We start from the raw sequence: 24,231 nt of genomic DNA on the forward strand, positions 1-24,231 counted from the left end.
ACATAATGTAACGAAAGTCAATAAAATAAAAAATGGAATACTTCCAATTTACATTTACTTGTACTAAAATGAAAGCATAGAACGAATGAAAACAACTGAGAATAAACTTCATTCAAAAAAATTCAAAGTTAACTTACGCATAATAAGGGTTAATCACCTGATTTTATGTCTTTATATTGAATATTCAATTACTTGAATTATGGTAATGGTACCTCGTAAAATAGTCCAGCGCGATGTGCAAGTCGTCTATTAACGACAGCGCTAAAACCACACGAACATCGAGTTGGCTCTTCGTCTGCGCCTCCCCATTCCACGCCACACAAGTAAGTAGATGCATCCGCGCCTCGAATGTTTCCCACGCTCTATATAGTTTATAAACATTACATAAATATACATTAAATTAATCAAGTAGAACAAGAATTAAACATTAATTTAATTGGTTTTGATATCTTAAACACAACTTTATTTGTTATATAAAACTCACCCGTCCACTAGCGTTACAGACACACACTGTGCAACTGTCAAAGTTGTGATCTCTGAAGACATTGAGCACCGTATCCGCGAGAAGCACGTTCAGAAGTAAGGGGCAGGCGGGTGCAGGGGTACGAGGTGAGACGGGAGAGGGCGGTGGGGGTGCAGCGCGGCGAGGGGAGGCGAGGGCCCGAGCTCGTCCCGTACTTGACGTCGTCGATAGAGCTCGCTTCACCCCACCGGTGGTTGTTGTGGTATTGCTTGTACTTGTTGTGCCTGAAATTGTTTGGTAATTACTATAATTTCAACGAACATCGTTGAAAACAGGGTTTTAAGTACTTGTCTACTATCACAGAACTTATCTGTCGTTTATCTATAACATCATGTAAAAACCACGGACATACACTAAAATATTTTTTAACATTAAAAGGAAATAAATATACCTGCTTCCGTCGTTGCATGCGCATGCGTCGCATCATGTTCTGTCGTGTTAGAGTCGTGCTGCCATCGCGGGCGGTACACGGCGTGAGGTGGCAATACCACGGGCGGTAACAGCTGACTGGGTAACGTAGTCAAGGGGGCGTATTTGGATGACCCCACGTACTTGTATACGGTTGCTGGCTTGAATACATACGACCAATCCTGAGAAAAAATTATTTATATCATCAATAAGAGTTTATTTTAAAACAAACCTTCATACAGATTTGTAGATATGTTTCATGAATTGTCAGCCAACATAATGTGCTTTTAAAATATATTTCATATGTATGTATGTAAATCATACACAGCTGGTTACAAAATATTATGAAATAATAAAATAATATATATATATACTAATTCTATTTAGCTATATTTTGCATTTTTAAATGTAATAATGATAAAGGAAGAATACATACTTCGATGGGGTCTCTAGGCGGACTTCCATGACGTGTAAGCGTTCCGGCAGTTATGGTCTCGTCAGCACAAAATCCTGGTGAGGACTGCGCGTGCGCCTCCATACTTGGCGGCGTCGGAAACATCTTACTCAGCTCTTCTGCACGTACGCATCGCACTTCTGATGACTTATTCGAGTCCGGTGGCGTTTGCACTTGTAACTGACAATTATTGCAACATTAATATAGGTTTTAACTGTTGAGGAACATACAAATAAGCAAAAAGGTATTAGTTTTTCTGCAGAAGTTAAAATATTAAAAAAACACTCATGTAGTCATGTATCAATAAAGCGAAAAAGGAACATGAACTCTTTTTTCTAATATTGTAATGATGAGTTATTTACCCCAAACATTATAATATAAACAGAGCACAAAGCACATAACATGCAAACTATGGACAGTATAGGACATAGTAAACGAAATTAACACTCACAAGTCTTACCGTCTCATCGCCGCTAGCGGCGTCGTCTGAATTGTCAAAAATCTGTTCCAAATCTTTGTAAGTCGGACACAGACCGTCCAATCTAAATAGATTTTTGTAGTCCTTTACATCCTCCTGAAAATTTAATCACAAAATTATTCTATAACACTTTCAAAGCATAGTTCATTATAATGTTTAAAGAACTTAATTTCTCATTACAAAAAAAATATATTCACAATGGAAACTTAATAACAAACCAGATACACGTAGCCATCAGCCGTCCTAATTTAGTTAAAGGCATTAAATATACACATCTTTAATGCCCTTTTGAATTGGTTAAAGACGCTAATACTACGAATTTTAGACTAATTGGTTCAATAATTGCGCACCCTCATACTTAATAGACTTCCTCAAATAAATTGTCCGCGGCTTAATAAATATTTTCTATTAACTTGAGTGGCCACTACACAAAAATATAAAAAGATTAGGGGCTTAAATTTAAAAATATCAGTAGAATAGGCGGAGATTATATAATATTATTTCCATCTACATGAGCAAAGTTACCTGAGTCAAAGATTACAATAACGCAGCGTTTTATTAACTCAGTCACTTTCGCTTACAGGATATGAAGATAAATACCTGTTCGACTTTCTCCTGTTTGATATCTACTCTGTGTATGTAGTCCGGTGGGCGTGTATACTCTTGTCCCGCGTACAAATCAACGCCGGTCGTACCCAGCACCAACTCCTCACGGAACTTGTTCTCGTCACTTTTGAATCGCTTCACTGGGTGCTCCAGCCTATGTGAATTAAGATAAGGAATCGATCTTGAGAAAGTATTTAATAATAATTATAAATGGAAAATATTTTCTGCCATGCTAATTAATGTTTCTCTCTGTAATTATAATATTTATTCTGTAAACGTAAATATGATAATTAATGTTTAAATAACATTCTTTCTCATTACAAAAAAAATGATTTCTTTTACATAAAATTAATATGTATATATACAATTGTGCAATTACTTCAAATAGAAACACCAACTCCACAATCAAAATGGCTAGGTTTAAAATTAAATTTGAGTAAGTTAAAAAGGCGTAATAATTGTAACCAAACATTGAACACATCCATTGTAAGCTTACACAAAGTTGATGCGCATTTTGGACATAATACTTTTGCGAGATTGTAATTCCCATTGACTTACTCCCATTTCAATGTGACCGTGATTCTCGCTTTATGAGTACTTGTACATACTTTGACGAAGAAATATATAACTTTGTAAAATATACATAGTAAAAATAATAAAAAAACATAACTCTGTCTTTTTAATTTAAATAAATACATTTAGCAAATTTCGTTGCATAAGACATTCACACATATCTATTTGTCTGTGGGACAGATTGTTTACGAATTTTGTTTATGGTTTTTGCAAGTTTTGAATTTTCAAATAAAAGAACTAACCAGGCGTGCACGGTGGTATAATCGTAGAGCATATGCAGCGAGTGTTCATCCTCTAGCGGGTCTAGCCGCTTCTCAGCAGCGGGTAGGAGCGGTCGCCGCGGCAAGGGCACCGGGGCTGTCCCAGTGCCCGCCCCCGCCCCCGCCGCACTCGGCGACTGCCCTCCCGTTGTACTTAACGTGCTTCCCGCCGGCGGAGAGTCGCCCTGAAAATAAATCAATAGACGTGCCTTAAGTAATTCGCATCATATATACCGTTTATATAATAATGTACATAACCAACTATTTATTTGTATGTTAACGTTGTAAAATCATATCTACTTTTTTTTAAACTAGCTTTACCACAATATTTTCAATTTCCATAATTTGACTATTTACTTATTGAACTATTTACTTAAAAGAAAAAGAAAAATATTTCTTAATTTAACCTTAAAAATACTTATTTACGTTTATATAATGCCGTGGCTATAGACGTGTACCTGAGTAAACAGCTTATGATTATGATGTGAAGGCGGAGCGGGTGTGGGTGGAGCCAGCGGGTCGGGCGTTGGAGCTGGCGTATGCAGCGTCGTGGGTACGTTTGGACCCTGAAATATCCGATATATGTGAATTAATTTTCACATTCTTCTAAGTAAAAAATATCAATTATACTGAACTACCTTTTACAATGTAAATTAATATAATAACAAAGAATATTTTAATTGTTCATAAATAGTGTTCAGTTCAAAAAGCTTATATAAATTGATTGGTTTCTTAAGTATTTAATCTTATATGTACACAAAAAAATATTACCTGATGTGAAGGTAACGTGGTGTGATGGGGAGAAGGCGCCGAGCCGGGCGCAGCGGGCGAAGCCCCACCACAACTCGCCGGCGAACACGTCCCGCGACCATTACCGCCACTGCAGTTATTCGCTCTACAATATAATCAAAATTATGAAGATATATCTTTACTATCATTATACAGTGTTTATGTGATGTTATGAGGAGCAACTTTACACTAACATAGGCGAACATGATGAACTGATGGTTTATATCATTAAGACCAATGTAATATATTTTGTTGACCAAAATTCTTGAATGCCTACTAGACAATCTCGACTATGGTTTTACATTTGACTCAAACCAAATGAAAATAACAAAATGCATAATAATGAAATGACATTTAAGCGAGTTAAATGTACCGAGATGAGGTAGATGTTATTTTGTCCATCCATGAATCCCTTCAACGTTCATACGCCTCTTGTTCAACAAAATCCATTATTTATGTTAAATTACCATTTTAATATGAATAGTTTATTAATTTACAAATAAAACAATTGTTTGAAAAGAAGCAACAACGAACCAATAAGATTAACATAAAATTACTTTAGATGCCGCAAAGTGCCAATATCCAAAAAGATTACAGTGATAACGAATAATGCTATCAGTGAGTTTAGACAGATGATAATCGTTATCACTCTCAAAGGTACTGGATAATTACATGTATATTATTATGATTTTTATTATACCAATAACACAAAACATGCAATTTATAAAGATTATTTGGTCATGCATAAAATGCAATATGTAAATATATTAAGGGGCAGACGTCATGCATATATGGCATTGCATTACATGTGTATGTTGTTCGCACTTACCTGATCTAGTACAAATTAGGTGCATCTTGTGTTGTTAGTAATGATAGATCGTCTAACAATAAATGAAGAACCTTACGTACTTATGAAAACGCTCCAGACCCGTGAGATGCAAAGAAACTTCGAGATGAAAGTCCTTGTTACGTCACGATCGAATCACAATATTAGCGTTTTTAACCTTTTTAAGCGTTAACTGGCTGTTCCAGGCCGTAAGAAGAGTATCTGTTGATGCGATAGCGAAAGCATTGTGTATCGTTCGTGCCGCACTAGGAGTGATGGTTAAAGGAGTAACGTAACATCAATCACAACCGTCTATAGCTTTATATTTTTTGTTTTTTTTTATAAGCTTTTATTTTCCCCAATTTTGAGGAAAGTTCGCAGTACACATACTGCGTAATAAACGCCTCTCTAGAGAACTTATTTGCTTGTCTTTCTAGCAGAATTGACTTACATACGGCGATTGTGATCGTGTTAATGAGCCAAGTACTTTATTGACAGCTTATCTCGTCCTGTGTGTTGTGTGTCGTGTGTGTGGGGCGTGTACTCACTGCGGGATGGGCGCGTGATGCCTTGCGGCGCGAGGAGAGCGTGGCGAGCGGGGCGGGCGGGGCGGCGCGCGGCGGTGGAAGGGCGTCGGGCGCGGGGCTCGGCGCCGCCGCCACCTGCATCACACAACGCTAGTGCCGGCCTCCACTCCGGCCGCCCCACACGCAACCTTATCACACTTTGGCCTCACCGCCTGCTCAACTAATACCCTACTGCCGCCCGATTACAGCCCCGCGGCGCAACTTTGGCGGACACCGCAAGCGGTTCGCAAGCTAACGCCGACCCGACTACGGTTTACGTTGCATGCTAATTTTGTTTACTGTTGACATGGTGACATTGATAGCCATTAATCAGGTGAGCAATCAAACCCGTTATCACACCCTCGACACCCCACCATAGTCGGGTAGAAAAGCGGAACTGTTGTAACTGTATTTTTAAGCGAAAGACGTATCTACACGCAAAGTGTGACAAAAGCTTGCGCGCGCGTCGTTCTACTGTGAAGATATCGACGCACGTCCGTTAATCTCGAGTTAAAGAGTCAAACGTCAAGAGTTAACACAGTAATGCATCGATAGGTTCATGCAGTATCCCTCTAAGGCTTATACTACATATATACTAGAACATTCACATACATAACATCTACCTATCTACAACTACACCCGGCAACGCTGCCAAACAGAGCTCGGAAGGCTAAAATGGCGGAGCTCATAGGCGTCATAAATATAATATTATTTTATATATAAAATGCATTACACACAATTTTCATACAACTACTATACTGCTCCTAACTACTGTATATAAGGATTGGAAGTGAACGATTTAATTGAATAAATAGTTAACTTCCAAAGTAATAAAATAATAATAAAAATAAGAATATAGCGATAATTGGGTAGCATAATTATGCAACTTGTTTGTACTCACTTTGCGCAGGCGCAACCAGTTTTGCGTGTTGGGTCTACGAAGTCGTCACTTGGGTCCCCGGATGTCTCGGCGAAGCTTAACTCAGGAGTCTGAAAAATCGAAAAATGGTTAAAAATTGTATGTTAGACATAAAATATACGGCTAATTTTTCATTAACATAACCTACAAATGTGATAGATAAGTGAGTTATGTAATCTAAGATTAGTTAAGTTACAAATATATATTTTAGTATATAAGTAAAGAAGCGTAAATAAAATGTAAGCAATCATAGAACACTTGAAGCCAAACTGAGCCCTTTAGTTTTTACTTCTCATAAATTGTAATTTGAGTGTCACTTAGATTTACCAACTCTTCAACAAGTCAAGTAATTTTTTTCTTAATTCAGCTTTACCTAGCAAGCTAATGTTACCTCAGTTATAATCTCGTGTTTTAAACAATCCAGTTGTTACCCAGCTTCAACAACCGCCATCAAACTTAAATGGTGATAACATTATATAAATAACGGAGAAGGAGGAGTATGATTAGGACCAATTAGTTTTGTCTAACTATTTAATTGTAACACTAATAAATCAATCGTAATGATATTGTCAAAGACCTACGATTATGCAAACTGAGACTTCGATTTGTAATTTTTTTAGTATCTTTATTTAATGTAGGAAGTATACTCAAAACTTCTAATATCTTAATAAAAAGCTTTGTTTCCAACTTCCACGTTGTTAGTTCGTTAACATATGTTGTATAAGGATCTGCGAGAATATCAATTAGATTATTTTTTGCAATACTATTTCCGCTGTGTAATTCCATGACACAATCATCTGTCACGCCTAAAGGCTATGTTAATTAATAAAGGCACAGTTCGCTATCAATTAAACAAAAGCATTATTAAATATACTATCACTGTCTGGGGTTGATTTTCTTCTCTAAGAATGAATTAATTAATTTACAATGTAATAATGGTACTAAAACCCACTGCTTTTTAAAATTTACCATGATTGATATTATTGGAAATGCAATTTTGTAAATTATAAATACGAGGACGCTGTTAAGGTTTCCGCTGTCGCTAATTGTTCGGAGAACTACTGTAACCCTATTTCGAGTTAATATCAACAATCACGAGTTTACCTTGTGATAATGCAACACGTTTTAATTCGGTAGTGTTTTTACAATATGTATTCAATATATATCTAGTAATATTAAAAAAAAACATACATTAATTTTATTTTTATTATAGTGAGACTAGGTTTCTTAATGATTCGTATTTGAATTTTTATATACTTAAATATACTAGTCTTACCTAAATTAAAGATTTATGTTCGTAGTATATTATGTCATATGTACCTGATGGGCTATAGGCGTAGTGAGCGAGCGAAGTGTGCGTGCAGCAAGCTCCGCTGCGGGTGGGGGCGTACCCGGATGCGCTTCCATCTCCGTCACGAGCACGTACGGAACCGGGTAACGCATGCGCACGCCGCCACATTCCACCTGCGACCATTATAAAAATTCATAAAGCACCATATTTAAACTAAATATTTAGAGTAAAAATAACAAAAAAATTGATTAAATTGAAAAAACTAAAGAAAACTGCAAAAATGAGTACAAATCAGCTGCATCTTCAGTTTCAAGATTGTTGTAGAGTAAAACTATAGCACCCTCTTACCTCTACAGCAGCTGTAGCTTGCTCCAAAGGATAGAGATGCCTCCAGGCGTCGAGCAAACGGGCAGTAGCGGGATCTGAGTCGGTCCACTCCCTGCCCGTCACGCGGCCTTCCAGTCCGAATGGCGCCAGGATCACTGCGATATTATACATATGGGTATGATTATTTATAATATTTAAAAAATAGATTTGTAAATTCTGAGCTTTGTAAATATAACATGACCAGTGTGTGCAAGATTGTTACAGGATTACGAACAAACTTATAAAAAAAAATCGAATTTTTCGCTATTGATACAGGACATACACTAGATTAATCAAATGTAGATAAGCAGAAATATCATCAGTAAATCTATAATAGATTTACTGGATTGTGTTAATTGCGATATGTGGAGTACATTTCATTTTATATACGAAAACAGATACAAAGGTTTTACTTAAGAATATCTCACCCTTGTTATCCTTTGGTGAATGAGCGGGCGGTGCGTGCAACCGCGCAAGCCTCTTAGCCGTGAGCGTACGAACTGGCGGATGCTGGCGAACATCAACTGACGCGCACACAGTACTCTCGCCGTGCAGAAAGAACGCGAACGAGAATGACAGGTGCCACGGGCTGCGAGTGAGGATTGTAAAAGTTAGCCGGATCGAAGGACCAAAACTTGAACTTTATTTACTTCATTTAAAAAATAAGTAATAAAAACATCGAGTTTACACTATTTACTTGGTAATTTGTTTAGTCTGAATTACTAATTAATATATGCTAAAACGGCATTATAAGGCCATACTGTTTATATCTTAATAAAGTGTGTGAAGAGGAACGAAGTTACACTCTTTACTTAACAAGTGCAACACAGAAATCTCCATGTTTCTTTGGGAAGTGTCACGTTCGTGTATTTGAAAACAACCCATTAAAACAATTGCTTCAAATATAACTTCCATACTTTATTAAATTTGTAACATAACAATTAAAGTAATTTATTTTCGACACGTTTGGATAGTAGTACCTTTTGCCAACGTCCTCTTCGTCTCCATCGTACGGTTGCACAAACCACTTTCCAAGCCTCACAAAGTCCCGCGATAGCAAACATCTGAAAAATTAAATAACAATATAAATGAGATTATATCATATTTACTAAAAGCTTTACATGTTGAAATCGCTATCAATATTTTTATAAACAAACACGTACAAAAGCGATAATCTTTACAATTGCAAAACCAGTGTCGATATACGTTTAAATACCTACTTGAGTAGATAATGATTATACGACTTAACCAATCAATGTCACCTATCGTCAGGTTCTATCATAAAGTATGCGACGTCTGTACTTAATCTACGCGCAATAGGAGCTATATTTTTATGTAGATGTGTGTGTTGCAACTTGTGATTGCGCACCTTGATCGATATGCGGCCGTAACAAAACTCTTTGTCTTCAACATCGTTGAATAGTTCGCTCATGTAGTGTCATATCATAAAACATTTGCTTTATGTAGAAGAACGATTGAACAATCACACATCAAAAACACGATCATTAGCATTATTACTCATGATATTGGCCATAATAATCATAACATGTCGCGTTCGAGATATCTTTTAAACGGTAGCGATATCCAAAATTATAAAAAGATGTCTCGTTTCACCGACCCATTGAAGTGAGCGCGTGAGGTAATTATTGGGTATAAAATTATTAAGTGGGAAAAAGCGGAGTGTGCTTCCTTTAAAGCATACACTGTCGTCGCGATAAGTACGTCTCGACGCACGCATTGTTACTTTGACGTGCCGCAGCCGGGGTCAACGACTCGTCTGGATTTCGTTCATATCACGGATTCCACCGCGCACCGGCCCGGGATGTTCAAAACCGCTCCAACTACTTAAAACGAGCCTTATTATCTTCGTTTACAAACAGGCTACAAACGATGACCTTGAGGAGCAATAAAAACGTCCGCGCAGTTGCCGATTTTATTTCAAATCCAACGGACCACTCGTGCATCGTTAGATGGGCCGTGTCGTAAACCTATCGGAGAGGTCATTAATCACAAGTAATAAGTATAGCAGCGAATACTTTCGCTTTTGGTCTAATCTGTGGCTTAAAACGGTGTTTTGGCAAAAAAGCGTTTAGAACGTCTCGATGCAACGACCTTCGTAACAATGAGGCGGAGCGTTGCGCCCGCGCCGCCCCACGCCGCGCCAGGTGCATTTGCACGAAGCGTTACGTACGAACACAATGTATGATCATTATCGATTGCAATCTGAATTACATGTAGATTAACTAACCGATGTTAAATTTCCATACAAACTATGTTAACAAGCTATAAATGGCTATTTAAAAATATATGTTAATCGTATTAGCTATTATCGGTATCGCAAATATTGAAATACTCATTAATATGACGCTGAGATGCGTTTGACCTTTTTAAAAAAATTACCATTGCCTACAAGTATGTCACGTCACATGTATTAATACGGCTTTGACTTAAAATTAAAAACTCACGAACTTCCGCTCGCTTGTACACTATCGATTTCGGCGACACACAAGAGTTTTGTTTGATCGTGGATATAAACAAGTTTTATAAGTACCTTTCAATGAGATTATGGAGAGCTTTGAATAGAAGAGACCGACACTCGTACGATAGTCCACTTTCCCAGGAACCCTGGTCACCCTCTGAAACAAAAACAAAATGTTATAAAATCTATATTCCAGTAACAGAATAAATTATTGTTAACCTCGAGTAAAAGCTACGGCATTGACCCAGGCTAATCGCAAAACAAATGTTATCAGATATCCATCAGATATCGAATAATTGAATGATATACCTAGGCGTTGTATATGCACACGTGTATTTTTTAGACACGCAACTTATTATAACTGATTATAGTATATCAACTAAAGTAAAATTAATTAAATAGATATAAATAGCTTTCTTATTTAGTATTTACTAATATATGATGTACGTGTTCTATTTTTAAAATGTAAATCGCTGCTGTTGTTGGTTAACTATTACTTTTGTTATTCGTGTCATCTGTGTATTGTCTATTGATTGTGAGTCAATTTCCACTGCATTCAAATAAATACAAACACATTTATATATAGTAAATATTGCAACTGCATATAAGGCCGTATTGCAGTTGAGAAATGCATCACGGTGTTGTTGCATTCTTATTTGTGAGATAAACCGGCCTATCACCAACTATCACTGGCGTTCCATGCGAAAACAAACGGGCCGTGCGCCGTTGCCGCGCTTAGATCTCCTATCTCTCTCTCTCTAAGAGGCGGAGCGGGGGCGACCCCTGTGACGTCAGACGCCCGATCGCACGTGCTTGTGTTTGTCGCGCGACACACATGCGAACGTCAGCGACCGCTACTTGCTCACTCCTAATTAATATCTAATTTTCAACCTTACTAACCTTTTAATAAGGTTACGAATATGGAAATATTTTTATTACAAGTCCTTAAGAAATTGTTAAACATTATGCACAGAACGTTTAGATTTTGTAAACAATACTCTTTTATGAATTTATTGGTTTTTGTTATGGTTTTAATAATTAGTTTATAAAGGGTTTATTATAGTTTTTGTATGGTGATTAATGGTGGAAATAGGCGTAACTTATAATGTAATAGTATTTTCTGCGTGAACACAGCTGGAGCAGTTCCAAGCGCGCGCGCAGCCTTGACATTCGCGCTCCAGGTGTGCACACTGCGCGCCATCTCTAGTCACTGAACTAGTTTTTCCAGTATCTATTTCGTATTAGTTGACACATTTCATGTTTTAATTATTGGTCATTTAGCTAAATATTAGATTTATTTAGTTTGTGTTAATGGCAGACTTAGGTTATTAATAAATATTAAAAATACATACAACTATAGGATTTTAATATGTTTTCTAATACTATTTGAATAATGCCGAAAGACTTCATACCACAATCCGTGTTCTAATAAACTGGTATAGCTGTTACACGGTAGTTGTACAAAACACGTTTTAGTCATGAGGAATTTATCCTACATGAGTGTGCCGCTGCAATAATTACAGCATCGCCTATTCGGCCCATTGCTTCCCAAGGCTATTAAAGCGAACGTTTAGAACTGTACCTACGCCATCAGTTAGTCTTGACTCTTGGCCAGTCACGACTCGGTGCGATAAGTTCAGTTACTATCGATCTACCGATTCTAGAAACAGGTATTCCCAAACATACATTACAACCATTGACCTACATTTGACTACCTTTAAAATATTAGATCGTCCCTCTTGGGAGTTGCAACCTAGTGCGGACCACGTCATTTGAGCGCTGATTGTCTCGAATCATACACAGAAAATGGCTTAAAAATGTTAGTGACAGATGAATGACAGTGATTAGTTGCATTGTCATGCAATTATAAGGATTGTCAAAGGTTCAAGGTCGAATAGTTGTGCTCTATCGGTGTTGTGGCGGTGGGAACCACCTAGCGGCGGGATCGATAGCGGGACAGATGCGCGCCGCCGCGCTGCTTGTTACAACCGACGAACAATTATGACCAGACACCAATACCCTAAATTAGGTTACAAAATGTCAGTATTTAATGAAAAGGGAGTCTATAGTAACACGGACCATTTAATAATCTCCTTGTCACATTGTTTGTGGCCAGAAAAGAAATACAATTAAATAGACATATAAAAAGGGGGTTTGGATAGGCTACTAAGCTTACACGATTATGTGGGGTATTAAATTGCAGACATAAATACAAGTTTTAAGAGAAAAAAAATATTACTAAGGAAATGAGACAAAATATGTTTACGAAAAGTATCCTAAAAATGCCAAACAAAATCGATTTTATATAATTTTACTGATATTATTTTTTAAAATTTTGCACAGTTAATAATATAATTTTACATTACTATACGCTATTAAGCATTAACTGTCTGTTTGAATTGAACCATTGTTAAATATTCGTCCGTCGTTCGTCGTCGGAAAGTTATATATCTGAAATTGATATATATGTATTGGAAGTAAAAGTTAGATCGTGCATTCTACCAATACAAGGTGGATACATCAATTTGCGTCGCCAATATTCAGATCCGCCCACACTGCAGCACTCGGCAAAACTCCGTTAAACCACCCCAATCGCCCCCCCTTATTCGATACCTGTTGAAGGCATCTTTTTGCTAAGCGCAAAATCTATTACAAAATATATCTCTATTCATCGTAGGAGGTGCTTTGGAAATAAAACGATGTATTTTGTACTCTAAAATATATCTACTTATTAACACACCTAAATGCGATTATTAGACAAACCCTACTTAGCTTACTAAACAATTGTTTTGAGATCAAAAGAATCATGAAGATAGAGAAAACTAGTAAACAGCGCGTGACAGCTACTTGTATAAAGCTAGCCGCGGTGAGGCAACGTCGCTTACGGGCTCACAATCCAAACGCGTTTTGTTTACCTCATGCCGCCTACCGGAGGCTTCCAAACATCAGCTTATCACGGCGAAACCGCTTAAACTGTGTACAATGGTGTCATTTATCACTGTACTGCAATACAGTATTTATTAAGTCATACAATTTAAATAAAGCCTTTCATAAAATATTGAATATTTCATAACCTATACTAGAATGATATTGAACTGGTATTACATGCCGTGGCGAACGGGTGGTAATGCGATTCAAGATGGTATCGAGCGTGTAGAAATCTGTCAATTCGCGCGCGCCCTCCGCAGAGGGCCGGCCTCGTCCCTCTGGCGGCCCTAAGCCCGTCTCGCTTGCACACGCCCACGTGCACGTGACGTCACGCTCGCGTCTCTCCGACGACGTCACGGACCGCCCGCGAACAACCCGATGCGGGCGAAATGCCCTACCCCGTTGATAACTTTCTTTACTTTTCTTATACGTCTTAATTACAAGAGTATTTTTATGTGCAGCTAAGGGACATCAAAGATTTTTGAATTATAGGAACAAAATTACAAAAAGTAAAGCTTACAGTACTGATAAATGATATGATACTTATAGAGACTTACAAAGTTAACAGTTTATTGAACTACAGAAACGGTAAAGGATAGGTTTGAGTTGCGACACGTATGGTGTCGTGATGGAGGTTATGTCTCGGAGTGGGCAGGCGGCGAGGTCGAGCCATCTGCGCGGCCCGAGTCACGCAGCTGTTTACCGGCCCACCCTTCGCTTTGTTTCTACACCGCACCTAATCATTATGTGAACCTCATCAACCACCTTCCGATAAACTAGTCTTAGGCTAACCTGACTTTTCATAGACTTTCTTTTTTCCACAAGCTTTATATTCTTATTCATAAGGCAAACAATGGAATTAATGGTATATAAAACGTTTTAAAAAAAATGATTATGAAGTTCATACAATTACTTTGGTATACATATTTAAATTTGCACCAAATTAACTTATTAATAATAGTGCCGCATAACAGAACAGTGTGAAATAGCCTATCAAGGCAGTAACGGTACGGTGGTCGGTGGCGGTCGTCGGTAATGGTAACAGGATGTACCGCTATATCGTCATCGAATGTATTATACTAGCATAAGACATAGTTAAACTTGCCAAGCCTAGTCTTTTTTTATTTATTAATAATAATAATGTCACTATCTGCGGTTTGGTCGTGTGATAAAAAACCACAGAGATTAAATTTGTCAAACATTTTCTTTTGTTTTGTGTAATGTTTTCGTTATGTTACAAAACATTAGAGGTAAAATCTAACGCTAAAAGTAGGTATATAGATTTTGAATACCATGCAGCGATCGATAACCAGTCGATCAGTGTTGCGCGTGCGCATCAATAAATAGCCCAATCGGGCGGGCGGCCGATACACGTCACTGTAAAGCTTTTATTAATAAAACACCGAACACAAACGCAGTTAACGTTCAACAACCTCGCGGAAGGGGATCGCTTACGACAACATTTGCATTACGATTACATAACATTCGATCGAAGTTTCATTGTTTTAGAAAACTGATATAAAAATCAATTCAATTAACTTCAATAGAAAACAAGTCGCAAACAAACGAACTACAATCTTCAATAGTAGAAGATAAAAGTTACCATCTGCGTCCACAGTAGCACCGTTAACTACAAGCCTGCGCCGGCGCAGAGACCGACACCTTTCCCACGGTACGAGATCGTACTACAAAGTTTTAACTAGGCTCTGTGAGTAAATTTTAATTTTATACAGTTACACCTAATCAATTGACGAAGAAGGACAATCATTTTTCTCGAATAAAAATCAAATTACGTTAAAAAATAATTAAACTATATTAATATATTATTTTATGAATTAAACACAATATACAGTATAGTGTTACAGATTTTATAAATGTATATAACCTATAAGGTCAAGTGAAAAATGATGTATAAAAATCATAATTATTATTAACCAATGGTAAAGTTTAATACAATTCAACTTAATGCGTTGGGATTGGTATGCGTTCCTTACGCTTAGTCTCAAGTACATTCTCACAATAATAGCGCGGTTTGCGCGCGCGCATTCAACCCACACATTCTCAAGCCCTACCTTCTAATTAATAAGTTAACGGCTCCTCTCTACACTCTCTTAACGTTTTAACCCAAGCGAAACTATTGATTACAAATCACCGTGTATTCTGTTATCACTACAAAACCAATTTTAGTATTCAGGCTCATTTACAAGCAACTTTAGTATCTATATGTGAATTTTGAACATATTGTTACGAAGACGGGTCAACTGCAATGTTTTTAGATTTTTCCACTACTTAGAGAACTTTTCAGCAGGCTGAAATATGATTTATGACCGTTTCAGGAGAGGGTCAATCACATATTAGAAAATCAAAATTTACATAATGTTGCCGTAGTTTTCAGGAGGCTGAAACATTTTTTCAGTCGGTTTCAGAACACGTATAGATGAATGGTACACTTTTCAGCAGACCCGTTTTCAGGCCTGGTTATACCCCTTTGAAGAAGGAATATTCTAGAACGAATTCTCTAGGTGTGGGAGAAGCATTGTTTGATACACGAAAGAGAGGAAAGATAAGAACCTTCTCGAAGCTAGACCGAGAACTCTAGAACGCCGTACGACGAGCACGTAGCAGTGTGCGAAAGAGATAGCAAGTACGCGCGTTCTAGAATAAGGCGATCGCTACTCAGTAGCGCTCCCGCCTAGAAAGTTCTCGTAAACATCGGAAACATCGTTCGAGATTCTTCCCAGGGATATATAAGCGAGCCAAAACGCGACCACTCAGTTCAGTTTTGAATGCGATTCCAAGCGATAAACAGCGAAGAGAAAAAGTGCGTTTAAGTGATACCAGTGATAAAGTACTGAGTGATTTAAGTGATTAGTGACAGTGTTTCATTGTGTGTGTTATTAGTGCTTTTCTGTGCGTAATTTCAAGATATTAGTGTAAACGAATTCCTCATAGATTTTATTGAAATAAACCCTTGAATAATTCGACGGCGTTTTCTATCCGATCCCCTAGCTCGTAACATTTTGGTGTCAGAAGTGGGATAGAAAAGTGCCAATTACTCCAAGGGAGAGTCAAGAGGAGTTTGTAACAGAGTCTTCAGCTGCGGAGGGAGTGCAGACCAGGGCACAAGCAGCACGCGACGCCGCCCGGAGACAGAGTTTCGATGCGAACCGCGGGATAGGCGAAAGCAACGATGCTAACATCCTCCTTGCTCTGCGACAAATGATGGAAGAACAGGCACGACAAGAGGAACAGGCACGACGTCAAGAGGAACAGGCCCGTCATCAGGAAGAACAAGTTCGGCGCTTGATGGAGGAACAGGCTCGCCGTCAAGAGGAACAGGCTCGCCGTCAAGAGGAACAGGCTCGCCGTCAAGAAGAACAGGCACGCCAAATGGTTGAAGAACAGGCTCAGACACGTCGTTTGATGGAAGAACAGGCTCGTCGTATAGAGGAAAAATTAGGAGATCTGAAACAAGAAGTTGATAAAAAAATTGAAAATTTGGAATCTGACGTGGATAGCAAGCTAGCGAAACAGGACAAACGGATTCTCGGATTGGAACATGAAATGCAGTGCTTGAAGACCACGGGTGTCGTAACGTCTGTAGCACCATCTGCAAATCTAAAAGTGCCTCCCTTTGATGGTAAATCTTCTTGGGGCGCGTACAAGGTACAGTTTGAGACTGTAGTAGAGTCAAACGGGTGGAATGACGATCAAGCTGTCACCGCCCTTATTATGGGACTGCGAGATGAAGCCCTCACCATACTAGATACCAAGACAGGTAAAGTGACGTTGAAGCAACTGCTGGATGCCTTGGAGTTACGTTATGGAGACTCACATTTAGAGCCAGTCTACAGGGCTCAATTAAAGGATAGGATACAGCAATCAAATGAAAGCTTGCAAAAATGGGGAGTAGAAATAGAGACGCTGGTTAGGAAAGCCTACGCATCCTCACCAGACGTTGCAGACAAGATGCTGGTTCAAACTTTCATAGATGGAATAAGAGATCGTGAAGTGAGGCTGAGAGTGAACCTTGGTCACCACAAGAACCTGAAGGACGCTCTAGCCCATGCGTTGGAGGTAGAGGCAATTCAGAAAGATCCTCGACCTTACCGCATTAGGGCTATCACGGAAAGAGCTACTGGTCAACGTGGGCCAACCTGTTACATCTGTGGGGAAGTAGGGCACATGAGGTTTTCGTGCCCTAAGAAAGACTTTCGAGGCGATGTAAAGGCTAGACGTGGAAATACCTTAGTCATCAACGGAGAAGTCAATGGAACTAAGTGTGATGTGACACTTGATACTGGAGCTTCACGAACAGTAATCAGACACCAACTTCTGAAGACATTTTCTAGAAGCCCTTCTAGAGGAATTGCACATCTTGTTACAGCTACAGGTCAACGCATAGCCGATCGGGGAGAAGGTATCGCGACCTTCAAGATTGGTGAACGTTTTTACAGACACAAGGTTGTTCTTGCTGACATAGTAGATGACTGTATAATCGGGTTAGACTTTATGAAGTTTTACAAATGTAAGATAGATCTGGAAAAAGGGATCTTCAAGTGCGGAGAACAGGAAGTCTCCTTAAAAGGCAACTCTTCAAATTGTGGTTATGACGTCTGTAGAGTAATCGATGTGGACGGACAGGCCAGTAAGCAACAAGAGTGGAACGCAGTTCGAACATTTCCGGATAACTATGAGGAAGCCTTGTCAATACACCTATCAAAGACAGAGGAACAATTAAAGAAATTTTCTGATATGTTATCGATCCATGAAAGAGAGCTAATAAGGAGTTCAGATGATGCGTCTCAAAGGCCAAGTGAAAAAGTCACCAAACAGAACGGAAGGGATGGTCACGCGAGGATGCTTAGAGCAGATACCATTCGTTCAGATTTCGGTGGTAGATTGATGCAGATAGCACAGCAAGAGGATTGTGACATTAAACCAATTCTGGATTGGATGAAATCTTCAGCTGTCAAGCCACAATGGAGTGAAGTTGCATGTACAAGTAACACTACTAAGAGTTACTGGGCTGAATGGGACAGTTTAGTTCTACATAATGGAGTGTTATGTCGCAAATTGAAAAATGCTCAAGGCGATCATTTGCAGTTAGTGGTGCCAAGATCCAAGGTTCGCGACATACTAGAAATGTGTCATATTGAGTTATCTAGTGGACATTTAGGAGTAAAAGGGACTCTTAGGAAGGTTAAAGAAATATTTTACTGGATTAATTATCGTGAAGATTTAGAAGACTGGATCAAGAAATGTAAAGCTTGTGCAGGCGATAAGGATTCGCAGACTCGGTCGCGAGGGAAAAGGATAATGATGAAAGGAAGTGATGATGCTCGGGACGAGCATGTCTAAGGAGAGGGTAGTGTTACGAAGACGGGTCAACTGCAATGTTTTTAGATTTTTCCACTACTTAGAGAACTTTTCAGCAGGCTGAAATATGATTTATGACCGTTTCAGGAGAGGGTCAATCACATATTAGAAAATCAAAATTTACATAATGTTGCCGTAGTTTTCAGGAGGCTGAAACATTTTTTCAGTCGGTTTCAGAACACGTATAGATGAATGGTACACTTTTCAGCAGACCCGTTTTCAGGCGTTTTCAGGCCTGGTTATACCCCTTTGAAGAAGGAATATTCTAGAACGAATTCTCTAGGTGTGGGAGAAGCATTGTTTGATACACGAAAGAGAGGAAAGATAAGAACCTTCTCGAAGCTAGACCGAGAACTCTAGAACGCCGTACGACGAGCACGTAGCAGTGTGCGAAAGAGATAGCAAGTACGCGCGTTCTAGAATAAGGCGATCGCTACTCAGTAGCGCTCCCGCCTAGAAAGTTCTCGTAAACATCGGAAACATCGTTCGAGATTCTTCCCAGGGATATATAAGCGAGCCAAAACGCGACCACTCAGTTCAGTTTTGAATGCGATTCCAAGCGATAAACAGCGAAGAGAAAAAGTGCGTTTAAGTGATACCAGTGATAAAGTACTGAGTGATTTAAGTGATTAGTGACAGTGTTTCATTGTGTGTGTTATTAGTGCTTTTCTGTGCGTAATTTCAAGATATTAGTGTAAACGAATTCCTCATAGATTTTATTGAAATAAACCCTTGAATAATTCGACGGCGTTTTCCATCCGATCCCCTAGCTCGTAACAATATTAATTTTAAAATAGGGCTGTTGTTATATAAAAGTTATTAACGCTAAGACTTGTTTAACTTTTAATATGTTTTAAATAATTATGAGGGCAGTTAAATTTATCATATTTCCAGTGACAACGTTCAACGGAAGACGTTATCTTTTCTCATACGGATTGTCTACGGTGAGATAATGTTTGTATTAGATAATAGACCAGTGCCGAAGCCTTCAAAAATGGTAAAAACAGAAAAAAAATTACAGTAGGATGAAACCCATTAGAAATGCAGGGGAATATGATAAAAATGACAGGAAAAATAAATTACGGTCGATCCGAGTTCGGGAAGTGGGAGGGGGGTGGCTTTTAAGGGGGAAAAATTGTTAATCTTGATTTCCGGCGAAACTACCAGTCCTATGGAAAAAAGTTGAATGGCAACGTTGTAGGTCATAAAAAGATCTACAACTTTTGTATTTACAATTTTTTCACATAACCTCAAAATTTAGGTGAAAAATTCAAAAAACCATGTTTTTGGTTTTTTATTTATATCTTTTTTTAAAAGTTTTTTTTTTTCTACGAAATTTGGTGAAAACTTACCTTATTATGTCCCAAATATACTGTAATTTATTTGATTAAAAATATTTATTTTTTCGCCTCATTTTAACTTAATATCAAAAAATCACCCTAATTTTCAATCGAAAATTCTGACGTCAAAATTTCAGCTTTTTTCAAAAAGTTTTGGGGCTTTTTGTTCGTTGAAATGTCTACTTTCTGATGGTGTAAAAAAAAAATTACATTACTATAGGAAATATTATTAGAAAATGCAAAAAATTGAAAAAATCTCAAATTCGAAAATTTTCTTTTAATTATGTACAATTTTGAGGTATTTATTAAAATTTACACTTTAATTACTCAAAAAACGTAAGATTTCATGCTTCATTGATAAACGAAAAAATTGCAAATTAAAATATACTTCTATAATTAACAAGCAAATAAGTTAATAAAGTTAATATTTAATAAGACATCTACAATATTTTGAAAAAGTTGTAGAATCTTCTGTAAATAATATTTGTAGATGCCTATTTACTGCTGTTTTAAGATAATTTATATACCTGAGTGACCTTCGGTGAATTTTGAATTTTTCTTTGAATAAAGTAAATTTCTCACAAATCACTTAGAGTAACTCAGCCTGCAGGTGTATTTTTAAAAACGATGTTGTACACTACTCTGTATCTCGAATACTGGCTAACGGTTTTTACAGCTGCTACGAAATAGCAGGTAGCAGTAAGGCCCAGACCCTCCTAGGTCCATCCCCACTTCTCAATGAAATAACTTACACTGGGCTAAAATTCACCGAAGGTCACTCAGGTATATAAATTATCTTAAAACAGCAATAAATAGGCATCTACAAATATTATTTACAGAAGATTCTACAACTTTTTCAAAATATTGTATATGTATTATTAAATATTAACTTTATTAACTTATTTGTTTGTTAATTATAGAAGTATATTTTAATTAGCAAATTTTTCGTTTATCAATGAAGCATGAAATCTTACGTTTTTTGAGTAATTAAAGTGTAAATTTTAATAAATACCTCACAATTGTAAACAATTAAAAGAAAATTTTCGAATTTGAGGTTTTTTCAATGTTTTGCATTTTCTAATAATATTTCCTATAGTAATGTAATTTTTTTTTTACACCATCAGAAAGTAGACATTTCAACGAACAAAAAGCCCCAAAACTTTTTGAAAAAAGCTGAAATTTTGACGTCAGAATTTTCGATTGAAAATTAGGGTGATTTTTTGATATTAAGTTAAAATGAGGCGAAAAAATAAATATTTTTAATCAAATAAATTACAGTATATTTGGGACATAATAAGGTAAGTTTTCACCAAATTTCGTAGAAAAAAAAAAACTTTTAAAAAAAGATATAAATAAAAAACCAAAAACATGGTTTTTTGAATTTTTCACCTAAATTTTGAGGTTATGTGAAAAAATTGTAAATACAAAAGTTGTAGATCTTTTTATGACCTACAACGTTGCCATTCAACTTTTTTCCATAGGACTGGTAGTTTCGCCGGAAATCAAGATTAACAATTTTTCCCCCTTAAAAGCCACCCCCCTCCCACTTCCCGAACTCGGATCGACCGTAATTTATTTTTCCTGTCATTTTTATCATATTCCCCTGCATTTCTAATGGGTTTCATCCTACTGTAATTTTTTTTGGTTTCAAAAATTATTGGCACTGGTCTATAATAATATGGTCTATGTCAAACTAATAGGAATTTGCTGTTTAAAAATAATAGCTAAGTATTTATATTTAATTCGTGACTAACAAATAACATTTCCTTTGGCTGGACGTGAGATATTTAGATAATCAAATTGTTGATGTCGATAAAGCAGAAACAACTTTCAAACATTTACAGAATGCTGTTTAAAGACAGTACGTTTAATTTAGGAGTGCACAAACTGGAGAGGGCGTATGTAACATGGATTGGTTGTGGAGTGAGCTGGGTGTGGGTCAACGACTGCGCAGCCTGGCAACCAATAGCTGCCATTGAATATTTCAGTAGTCTAAAATTTGACACGGCATTACATCCGTAGGTATTAGTTACCACATTTCACAACACCCGAAAGTGTCTGATACGTAGACATTGCATTTCTTAACAATGCAAGGGAAGGGGATTGATACACCGACGGAAAGGGGTTCTTTGTAGGAATTTGGGCGAATGATAGGCACATGCGCATAAAGAATCTGGCAATTTAAATCATTGCCGCGTTTCAAGAATACTAAGAAATCGAAACGTTTAATTTGCAATCGTATCTCAAATCAAAATGGCATCGTTTTATTTGAAAAAAACACCACAGGCGGTCATTATTTCATGTCGACCGTTGGTCCCGAGGTTCGTCACGGAATGTGAAGTGTCGGGGCCCCGAAGTCAGCGAAGGGCATGCGTCTACAATCTACATAACGATTTCGTATACAGGACATGTGCAGTAAGGATCAGGTGTCGCACTGACCGCGGGCAAACCTGGTGAAACGGGTTATCAAACCAGTTGTTACCAACCTCTAGAGATCAGAAAGTAAAACCCACTGTTTCAAATACTTTTGTTAAACATTTTCAGCTGTCAGCGACGAGTCAGTCAAATTACGCAATATGTTGTAGATCTCCCACGAGCTAGAATCGCACATTAATCGTCTAATTAACTTATTATGACTGAGTTTCTCTGTCTAGACATATTCCGGTTTTGTTAATAGTACCAACAGGAATCAGCTATAGTTAAAATTATTAGGAAGTATTAAATACTTTGGATAATTAAAATTAAAATATATTTTAAGTATAATTAGCAAAAGAATAGAGACAATTCTTAAAACAATTAACTCAATACAGCACGTATCAAAAATGTGATAAAGGTTGAGATAAGTGGAAATTTTCATTTCACGAGTGTGTCGTATCTCGTTTGATTAGAAACAGATAGTCACACGTTCGCGTGTTTGTTCCGAATGAATTCTAAATGTGACATTAGAAAATCGAAGAAACGGAGTTGCGAAGCCGTAGAGCCGTCGGGTGTCTTGCGAAGATTGTATTGTGATGCATGCAGGCGGGGACCGGGTACGGCGATGTGACCGGTATCGATCAGCGTGCGGCTGAGCGCCGTGTGCCAGCCACAGCGCCACTTATCGCCGTCTTCGCGCCACTTCGCACCTAATTTATCGCGATGTTTGTATAATGTATACAGCGGTTATGATGCCGCGTTATTTTTAAAGCGTCCATATAATGCGGTGCGGTTTAAACGTTTATGAGCACCCATCGAATTTTGAGGTAGCTGTTTTTACAGTATCGCTTGTCTTTTATTAGCTTTCAAAGTTCGCGAAGTCTTGAATTTTTTTTACTAACATTAAATTATTCTGTTGACATAAATAACAATTTAAGATTCCGATAACACCAGCGGTAGCGAATAATCCAAGTTTTACACGGTTCAGTTATTGATATTACAGCCACTTACAGCAAGTTCATGAGATATAACTTTTATCCTCCAACTTTCTGACCGATATTAACTCGTCGTTATCTAAAGTTTCTCGTACTTGAAGAATCATAACGTGAAGTAACTTTCGCTATGATTCATATTTCATCAGACTTACGCGATTGTTGTCAATGAAATGTGTGCTTATGTATTACAGATTATTTCTGGTAACAGGCATGAAACTAATGCCAATACTTTAGATAATGTAAGAATACTTTATATCTGTTTAAGATCCTATACAAACAACAATTACAGAAGAATATTTGTTAAAGATGACCGATGCCTACTGCAATATGATTGTAATAGGAGCGTATAAATGGCGAGGGCGCCAAACAGCCGGCATACCGCATAATATCTCAATAATGGCTTATCATGCTAGCCAACTTGCGCAAAGATGTTCCTCGTACCACTTATTAAAATTTAATCATTAACTTAAATAGCTATCATTTAGCTTATAACTAACATTAATAACTTGGGTACTATAGTTAACCAGCCAGATTTAGTGTTAGAACGTGTAGCAACTCCGCATATGTAAAAATGAATTAAGTACAACAATCTGCCTGGTGTAAGATCGCGTCATAATTTTATTAAACTAACTTAAT

At 37.5% G+C, this 24,231-nt stretch overlaps 1 protein-coding gene across 3 annotated transcripts in view; it reads right to left on the minus strand.

The window, feature by feature from the left end:
• LOC110997410 (mediator of RNA polymerase II transcription subunit 13) overlaps window positions 1-24,231 on the minus strand; it is a 48,898-nt gene that overhangs the window by 8,332 nt on the left and 16,335 nt on the right. The window contains exons 3-18 of one of the 3 annotated variants that reach the window (XM_022265562.2): window positions 10,611-10,695; window positions 9,040-9,123; window positions 8,488-8,648; window positions 8,042-8,175; window positions 7,723-7,866; window positions 6,385-6,473; window positions 5,466-5,579; window positions 4,074-4,197; window positions 3,761-3,868; window positions 3,285-3,487; window positions 2,464-2,623; window positions 1,846-1,959; window positions 1,368-1,565; window positions 915-1,113; window positions 485-747; window positions 213-362 (exon numbers count right to left, since the gene is read on the minus strand). In XM_022265562.2, the coding sequence (XP_022121254.2) occupies window positions 213-362; window positions 485-747; window positions 915-1,113; window positions 1,368-1,565; window positions 1,846-1,959; window positions 2,464-2,623; window positions 3,285-3,487; window positions 3,761-3,868; window positions 4,074-4,197; window positions 5,466-5,579; window positions 6,385-6,473; window positions 7,723-7,866; window positions 8,042-8,175; window positions 8,488-8,648; window positions 9,040-9,123; window positions 10,611-10,695 (2,330 nt within the window). Of the gene's footprint in view, window positions 1-212; window positions 363-484; window positions 748-914; window positions 1,114-1,367; window positions 1,566-1,836; window positions 1,960-2,463; window positions 2,624-3,284; window positions 3,488-3,760; window positions 3,869-4,073; window positions 4,198-5,465; window positions 5,580-6,384; window positions 6,474-7,722; window positions 7,867-8,041; window positions 8,176-8,487; window positions 8,649-9,039; window positions 9,124-10,610; window positions 10,696-24,231 lie in introns of all 3 variants that reach the window. The other 2 variants (XM_022265561.2, XM_022265563.2) reach the window with 2 other exon arrangements.

This window comes from Pieris rapae, chromosome 11, assembly GCF_905147795.1.
Source record: "Pieris rapae chromosome 11, ilPieRapa1.1, whole genome shotgun sequence".
NCBI lineage: Eukaryota > Metazoa > Arthropoda > Insecta > Lepidoptera > Pieridae > Pieris > Pieris rapae.